The 9089-nt window shown below is 38.7% G+C and overlaps 1 protein-coding gene across 1 annotated transcript in view; it reads left to right on the top strand.

The window, feature by feature from the left end:
• Positions 1 to 8047, top strand: part of Nkrf (NFKB repressing factor) — an 18458-nt gene extending 10411 nt beyond the window's left edge. The window contains exons 2-3 of the mRNA XM_031350642.1: positions 1862 to 1992; positions 3134 to 8047. Of these exons, the coding sequence (XP_031206502.1) occupies positions 1862 to 1992; positions 3134 to 5091 (2089 nt within the window). The 3' untranslated portion in view covers positions 5092 to 8047. The remainder of the gene's footprint in view (positions 1 to 1861; positions 1993 to 3133) is intronic.
• The last annotated feature ends 1042 nt before the right edge of the window (positions 8048 to 9089 follow it).

Raw genomic sequence — 9089 nt, 5'->3', positions numbered from 1 at the left:
TTTTAAAATGAAAGTTTTAATAGTTTTACACTTTTATTATATATATAGTTTTTATACTGTATGCTTTTGTAAAGTGAGGGTTAGGTTTGCCTGTCTGGTTTTTACATATAGGTAGGTGCTCATTTGTTACAGAGGTTCTTCCTCTTTGGGATTATATTTGTAATTTTGTCAACTACCAGGCTTGTATTATTTCTATGAGTACATTTCTGGGTTCTCCCCTGCCAACACTTCACCAGTAAACTTCTTGTGCCTTGCAGAGTGATAGTAGGCTCTCATTTCTTCCTTAAGTAGCTGTAATGCTTTGGTAAAAGACTTTCGTAGGGCTGGAGAGATGATGTTCTTACTGTTGGTGAAGAGGAGTGGAGTTTTGTTCCCAGTACCCACATCTCTAATTCTAGTTCTAAGAGTCTGATGCCTCTGGCCTCACATGTGCACACAATTCCCGCATGAATTCACATAACTGAACCTAAGTCTTTAAAAGATTTTTTCTGGGCTGGTGAGATGGCTCAGCGCGTAAGAGCACCGACTGCTCTTCTGAAGGTCCTGAGTTCAAATCCCAGCAACCACATGGTGGCTCACAGCCACCCGTAGTAAGATCTGGTGCCCTCTTCTGGTGCTGTCTGAAGACAGCTACAGTGTACTTATTTATAGTAATAAATAAATCTCTTTTTTAAAAACAAAACAAAACAAAAACAACAAAAAAGAAATTTTCCTTGACAACACTTTGGTGGTTTTGAGATAGTTTGTACAGGAAAATGCAGCATAAATGCTTACATTCTTCCTTTAATATTTATTTCTTTATAGAATAATGATACCTTTCATCCTCTAAAAGTTACTAAAAATAGGTTTGTAAGTATTATGAACTAATAGATTTTAAATATATTTGATATATTTTAAAGCCCCAGCTCCTGTGACCTTTGACAATTTCTTTGTTGTAGGCCCAAAATATCCTAGGCTCTTCTTAGACATTTCCGGCCCCAGATTTGGAAGCATGCATTTCTCTGAGGAACATGGTTCCTTTTCATGAGAAATGATAGCAGCTACAATTTGGATGTTAGTAACACAGCTGTCCTTAACATTCTTAGTATTTTTTTTTTCAAAGATTTATTTATTTGTGTTCATATGAGTACACTGCAGCTGTCCTCAGACACACCAGAAGAGGGCATCGGATCCCATTACAGATGGTTGTGAGCCACCATGTGGTTGCTGGGAACTGAACTCAGGACCTCTGGAAGAGCAGTCGGCGCTCTTAACCACTGAGCCATCTCTCCAGTCCCATTCTTAGTATTTTTGTAAACATATAAATTTAATTGTTTATATGCAGTACATATTTGAAAGAGAAAAATCATGAGTATATAGGTATATTTTCAATTCGTGTGTTAAAAATAAGGTTTTGGCTAGAAACTAAGTCTGCATGTCTTTTTAAATTATTTATTTTTATGTACATGGCTGTTTTTTCCCCCTGAATATGTGTCTGTACACAACACACATGCCTATTGCCCACAGAGTCCAGAAGAGAGTGTTATGTGCTCTGGAACAGGAATTATAGATAGTTGTAAGCACCTATGTGGGTGCTAGGAATCAAATCTGTGTCCTGGAAGAGCCTTCAGCACTCTTAACTGATGAACCATCTCTCCAGCCCCTGTGTTTGTATGTTTTATGCAGAAATCTTGATCTTAATGCCTAATGAATAAAACTAGTCATTCTACAGGTAAATATTTTAGGTCTGATTCTTTATTTTCATAACAAAATTACCCTGTTGACAAAGTTCCTTGGAAGCAATGATAAGACTATCTCACTTAGAAGCATTTTAAAAGGGATATCCATAACTATTTTAATTATAGATTTTATTAATTTATAGGTATAACCCACGCTTGATGGAAAAAATTCTTCACATGGCCGAAGGTATTGATATTGGGGAGATGCCGTCATATGATCTGATGCTGCCCAAACCTTCCAAAGGCCAAAAACGCTACCTTTCAACCTACGATGGTAAGTATACCTTGTTTCTGTAAAGTGGGATGTGAAAAGGTCTGGCTTCTTAAAATGTGTCACATAGCTTCAAATAACACTGGTAGCACTGGATTCTGTGCAAAGATAAATGATTTTTTTTGTTGCTTTCTTTTATTATTTTGATTTTGAGACAGAGTCTGTCTGTGTAGCCCTGGCTGTCCTAGAACCTACATGGTACACTAAAGTGACCTTGACCTCACAGATATCCACCTGCTTCTGCCTCCCAAGTGCTGGGATTAATGGTGTGTGCCTCTATGCCCAGATCCATGGCCCAGATAAATGCTTTCTAACTTACATACAATTTTTGATGATGCTTAAAAAAAAAAAAAAAAAACCCGAAGTACAGGAGTTCCAGTATAATGCTGTCCTTGAAGTCTGTGCCATGGAACCTGCCTCTAAATAGAAGAGTCTCATTTCTCATTCTGAGATCATCTGAGCATCTGAGTACTTAAATATTCTTGGGTAGGTCCAGATGGACTAGCTTTCTGTAGCACTGAGGAGTGCTATAGAGAAGCAGCACTGGTCTCTGGTATAGCCTTAATAGTAGGTTTCCATGGCTTCAAATGTGGCATCCCCTATTCATCAGTTCCAGGTTTTGTCTGTCCTAGAAATACAGGTAACAGCATTTTGTGCAGGACAAGTCAGAACTAAGGTTTTGATTGAAAACTGTTTTTGATACTGTAGTTACACTGATATAAAGCTATATCATAGAGTCACTCACCTCTGATACAGAAGAAAAAGGTAGGTAAGTGCATCTGGCTGGCTGTCATTTGTGTTTTGTTAAGAGTCATCTGTAGTTCTGGGGCCCTTTTAGCACAGGTGGTAAGAGATTGTCTTAGCACATCTTTCCAGTATAGGTACATTTCACGGTGCCTTACCTCTTCTGTTCAACAGCCTGCATACTTGTTTGATTCAGTTGTTTCCTGTTAAGAGTTTTTCTCTATGCATGGAGGGAGAGGGAGCATCACCCCTTATGCTCTGAATCCCTTTGCCCAAATGACTGGTACAGACCTTGTACCAACAATACAGCTTTCAGATTATACGGTTGGTGCTATTTTCCTGCTTGGTTCTTTTGAAATATTCCCATTTTAATGAATTGTAAATTTCACTCATTCTATAGGTCAAAATCCTCCTAAAAAGCAAGCTGGTTCCAAATTCCATGTGAGACCTCGTTTTGAGCCTGTACATTTTGTAGCTAGTAGTTCAAAAGCTGAAAGACAGGAAGATCCGTATGGCCCTCAAACAAAAGAGCTAAATGGACGAACGCATTTTGCCAGCATGCCAAGAAACTTCTACCAAGATTATACTCAAGACTCTTTCGGTATACAGGATGGGAATTCTCAGTATTGTAATTCATCAGGATTTATTTTCACAAAAGACCAGCCTGTAGCACCCAACATGTATTTTGACAGTGGGAACCCTGCCCCAAGCAGCACATCCCAGCAGGCAAACTGCCAGCCAGCTCCCGAGCCCCCTCCTTCCCAGATGTACCCTGAGTCAGTGCTTGCTGAGAAACAGGATTTCATTGAAAAGTTAACAGCAACTATTTGGAAGAACCTTTCTAATCCAGAGATGACTTCTGGATCTGATAAGATTAATTATACCTACATGCTAACTCGTTGTATTCAGGCATGTAAGACAAATCCTGAGTATATATATGCTCCTTTAAAAGAAATTCCTCCTGCTGACATCCCAAAAAATAAAAAACTTCTCACAGATGGTTATGCTTGTGAAGTTAGATGCCAAAATATCTATCTAACTACAGGTTATGCAGGTAGCAAGAATGGGTCCAGAGATCGAGCTACTGAGCTAGCTGTAAAACTCTTACAGAAGCGGATTGAGGTTAGAGTTGTCCGGCGGAAATTCAAGCACATAATTGGAGAGGACCTTGTGGTGTGTCAGATTGGTATGCTTTCATATGAGTTTCCCCCAGCTCTGAAACCACCAGAAGACCTAGTAGTACTGGGAAAGGATGCTTCTGGGCAGCCTATTTTTAATAGTTCTGCCAAACACTGGACCAATTTTGTCATTACAGAAAATGCAAATGATGCAATTGGCATCCTTAACAATTCCGCCTCATTCAACAAAATGTCAATTGAGTACAAATACGAGATGATGCCAAATCGCACATGGCGGTGTCGAGTATTCCTGCAAGACCACTGCTTAGCTGAAGGTTATGGAACCAAGAAAACAAGCAAGCATGCAGCTGCTGATGAGGCTTTGAAAGTTCTTCAAAAAACACAACCCACTTTTCCATCTGTCAAAAGTACCCAGTGTCACTCAGGCTCTTCACCCAAAGGATCTGGAAAGAAGAAAGATATCAAAGATCTTGTAGTTTATGAGAATTCTTCCAATCCTGTGTGCACATTGAATGATACGGCTCAGTTTAACCGAATGACAGTTGAATATGTCTATGAAAGGATGACAGGTCTCCGCTGGAAATGCAAGGTGATTCTAGAGAGTGAAGTCATTGCAGAAGCAGTTGGAGTGAAGAAAAGTGTCAAATATGAAGCTGCTGGAGAAGCTGTAAAGACCCTCAAAAAGACACAGCCAACTGTCATTAACAACTTGAAGAAAGGGACTGTTGAAGATGTGATTTCAAGAAATGAAATTCAGGGCCGCTCAGCAGAAGAAGCTTACAAACAGCAAATCAAAGAAGATAACATAGGGAATCAACTGCTGAGAAAGATGGGTTGGACGGGTGGTGGTTTAGGTAAATCTGGTGAGGGTATAAGGGAGCCTATCTCAGTTAAAGAGCAGCATAAGCGAGAAGGGCTCGGTCTAGATGTAGAGAGGGTCAATAAAATTGCTAAGAGGGATATAGAACAGATCATCAGAAACTACGCCCGCTCTGAAAGCCACTCAGATCTGACCTTCTCCACGGAGCTGACCAATGATGAACGGAAGCAAATACATCAGATTGCTCAGAAGTATGGCCTGAAGAGTAAGTCTCATGGGGTGGGCCATGATAGGTACCTGGTGGTAGGGAGAAAACGGCGGAAGGAAGACCTACTAGATCAACTCAAACAGGAGGGCCAAGTGGGACATTATGAGCTTGTTATGCCCCAAGCAAACTAAGATTTTACTACGTTATCTTATAAATGCCTCATGAGGCAGATATACAAATAAAAAAGCTACATGTTCTGGTTGAAGAGTATTCATTCTTAAGATGTTTCACCTTGTTCATTTCATATAGTGCTTTATTAGGTATTGGAACCTAGAGAATTCTGTCCACTTGTATTATTAGCTTAATCCAGCAGATGATATTGTGCAGTTACTGTTTGTGTCTTTGATATTGCTCTGTTCCCTCAGATTTTAGTAGTTTGTACAAGCAAAAACACCCATCTAAGTGCAATTTCACCCTGAGGAAAATAACTCACATTATAAAGGGCATAGCACAGCAATCTGCAACGATATGTAGTCAATGCTGGCTCTAACTACGCTAATTCCAGATTTCCTTAACATGTCAGCTCATTTTGTATCATCCATTTTCATCTTTGTGAAAAGCCAGTTGTAGAGCATTTAACAATAAATTGTGCTGTACGTGTAAATGTCTTTATCAACTAAATGATGTAAAACTTTCTTTAAAGTAATTTTAGTGTGTGTTTATTTATAACTTCTACCCTGTGATTTCCAGGATATTGGAAGTGATTTACTGTATCTTGTGACATAATGACTTTTAACAAATTCTAGTCTTCATGCTGAGAGAGCACTACTGAGAGAGATGTCGAAAAGTTTTTCCCCAAAGCCTTGATTCAGTCAGAAGAGAGGAAGCTTGGACTGTTTGTTCTTGGTGCCTTGCAGAGAGACTCAGAGCAACTCTCCATTGTAGCTTTCACATGGTTTGTGCACCACACCCAAGGCAACCATAGCTGTGGTAGAGCTTGGCAAAAGACTGAAGATACATTGGTGCTTTGATGAAAAAGGTCAGTTGGCTGGTTCCCCTCTTAAAAAGCTTATTACTCCCAAAGCCAACTTTGTAACATACTTAAAACTGCTATTTTCGCTTATTTCTGGAATGTAAAAATGTATAAAAATAAGAGTTAGTGTATGCTTCCTGAATAAAAAGGAGCCAAAGTTGATCAAAATGGTGGTGTAATTATTTCTGGAGAGCAGCCTAGTAGCAACACTTTGGGTTTTTGAAAGCGATGGTTGCGCAAAATGTTTCAGTTAGAGCACACATGGATAAATATAATGATTTAGCAAATGGGAGCAGAATCTGTCACTCATCCCGGTTTCTTGTTTGTTTTGTGTTTTTTTTTTTTCCCTTGAATGCCAATATTCTGGCTTCTCAAATCTTTGGGTGTTTATTTTTATGTGTTTTATTGTATCTTAGATGAATCAACTAAAATCCAGCAATATAGCAAATGAATATTGATATTTAGTTAACTCCAGAGAAATGATGGTAAAGACTCTTAGGTTGTTTGCAATATCTTTTTTAAAAAGATTTATTTTTTTATAATGTGTATATGTCTGTGGGGGTATTATATGCATGTGAGTGCATATACCCATGGAGGTCAGAAGTGTCCATTGGAGCTGGCAATACAGGCAGTAGTGAGCCTCCTGACATGGGTGCTGGAAACTGAACTCTGAAAGAGCAGTCTATGTTCTTAACTGCTGAGCCAGCTCTTGAGCGCCCGTTTGCAGTGTCCATGTTTGGCATATTAGTGGCTCACAATACATGGTAAATTCCTTTTTGCCCTCCTCTTTTCTACTTAATGCTAAAAAGCTAGAGTAAAATGAGTATTTAAAAATATCAATTAGCTTTTATACCTGGATCTCTTAACTTACATGCACCTACATTAGCTAGCCCAGTATGGCATCAGCCTTCCACTTGTTTTCCATACCATAGTCTACATACTTCATTAGTTTTAGTAGAAGAGATGTGCATTTTATTTTGCCACTTAATACTTTAGCAAAACCAGAGAACTACGATAGAATTTTGTGATTATAATTATTTTTTTACCTGCAAAATTCACTCCCATTTTGGAAAGTTGTGGTTCAGGTACTTAGAACATTGTGTCCTTGGTTCTGAGTGACAAAAGGTGGTTTTTAGAGATTACAAGATATGGAAACTTGGTTTGCATTCTCTCTTTACATGTCTTCCTCCCAGAATGTTCTCATTATTGTTTGGTTTTGGTGGAAAAATGGAAGGAAATCCAAAGTCAGGTTTGTTTATAAAAGTGTAATGAAGCAGATGAAATTACACTTAAGGCTTTGTGATAATTGGGTAAGGTATATAAAAATTGGGTTCATTTTAGGGGGCCGAATAACTTGGCAGCTTTAGTGTCAATGTGTAATTAGAACATAGTCACCAGCTGCCTGAGAACAAAGTAATGTGGAGAAATGAGGTTGAGGAATGAGCTGCTGACGACTCGGCTGTTCCAGTTTGCAGTTGCCCCTTTTGTTGGTCTTTGCATTTTCCTTTCTATAGCAGTCATTTTTTGCGGAGGAACTTTGCTGTAAAACCTGACAGTATATGAGCACTTCTAAGTTCTATTTGCATTAAATATAAGCTGAAAACTCTATATGATTATGTGCTTGTTTGTGCTCACAGAGCCACTTTTGAATCCCTCCTCCCACCTTGATTGCAAAAGTGAATAGAAGTACACATTCCATTGGGGCCATTTCTTTACTTTTTCTTTTTAAAAATAGTATTCAATGTGTTCACTTTGCTATGAGTAACCCTTGAAATGGTTCCTAACTAAAGGACTCTAATTACAACTTTGGTTCTTCAGCATACCCCCTTCCTCACATAAGCAGGTGCAGAATTGAAGACAGGATTGTATCTCAAAAAGGCACCTTGCAAATCTGCTTTAACTTTCGTATAATTACATGCACACAAGGCAGCCTATGATAGAAATTACAAAGGAGAGACAAAGGTAATTTGTATTAAACGTTCCAATGAGTGTTTAGTGGTAGCTCTGACTCTGTCTATGTCAGCTTCAATATTAATGTTGTAAAAGGATTATCTCATGAGAAATTGGAGATGGTGTTTCTCAGAAGGTGTACAAAATAAAATGTTACTAAATCAGTCTGTTCCTGGTCTCATCTTAAATTTTTCAAATATTAACAGTATCGATATTTAAGGTGCCTAACCAAAGCAGGGTAAAAAAGCTAGTTCAAATACCAAACAAAAAATTTGATGGGTTCTACTTTGAAGCAGATATGGACTTGATGGGAAATAATAGGTATTTGAAGGCATCACTCCTCAGTGGAACAATACTGTTAAATACCACAGTAACAATGTGGTATTTAATAGTGTAGATTGAACTCTCCCACGATGAGGTTTAAGTACCCTTCAAGGATGACTTGGATGCACACATCTTTTCCCTCCAACTTTAGTAAGACACAGCATGCTACTATCAGTCTCTTTAAAATGAGATAGGTTGCTCCTCAGAGTGCCTACTGACACTTCAACATACTACTGACATTCAACATGTCAGAGAATACCTGTCCTAATAATCTTATATAGAATTTAAACATTTTATATAAAATTTTGTACTGTTAAAAGTTTATTCATTTTATGCATGTGTTGTATGTGCCTGCCTGAGTGGATGTTTGTGCACCATCTGAGTGTACAGTACCCATGGAAGCCACAAGGTGGTATCAGATCCCCTTAGAACTGGAGTCAGTAGTTGTGAGCAACCCGGTGAATCCTGGGAACCGGAATAGGGTCCTCTGGAAAAACAGCAAGCAAGTGTTCTTAACCACTAAGCTGTCTCTCCAATTGTCCCCTACTTCCCCGTTATTTTCCTTTGATACAGGGTCTCAATTATGTAACTGGCTGGCCTCAAACTCAAGAGATCCATCTGCCTCTGCCTCCCAAATGCTGGAATTAGAGGCATGCACAAATACATCTCACTAAGCTAGAGGTTGGTTTTTAGCAGGTAGATTGTCAAAAACAAGTTAGAGCTTGGTCTCCGAGGATACTAGTAAAATAACTATCATCCTTTCATGCTTCCTGTTGCCTACAATATATCCCAAATTAACTTGTCAAAATGTTTTGTTTTTTGGTTTTTTCAAGACAGGGTTTCTCTGTATAGCCCTGGCTGTCCTGGAACTCACTCTGTAGA

The sequence above is a fragment of the Mastomys coucha genome, chromosome X, assembly GCF_008632895.1.
Source record: "Mastomys coucha isolate ucsf_1 chromosome X, UCSF_Mcou_1, whole genome shotgun sequence".
Taxonomy (NCBI): domain Eukaryota; kingdom Metazoa; phylum Chordata; class Mammalia; order Rodentia; family Muridae; genus Mastomys; species Mastomys coucha.
The sequence above is the reverse complement of the archived record's forward strand: the minus strand, read 5'-3'. Positions and strand labels throughout refer to the sequence as shown.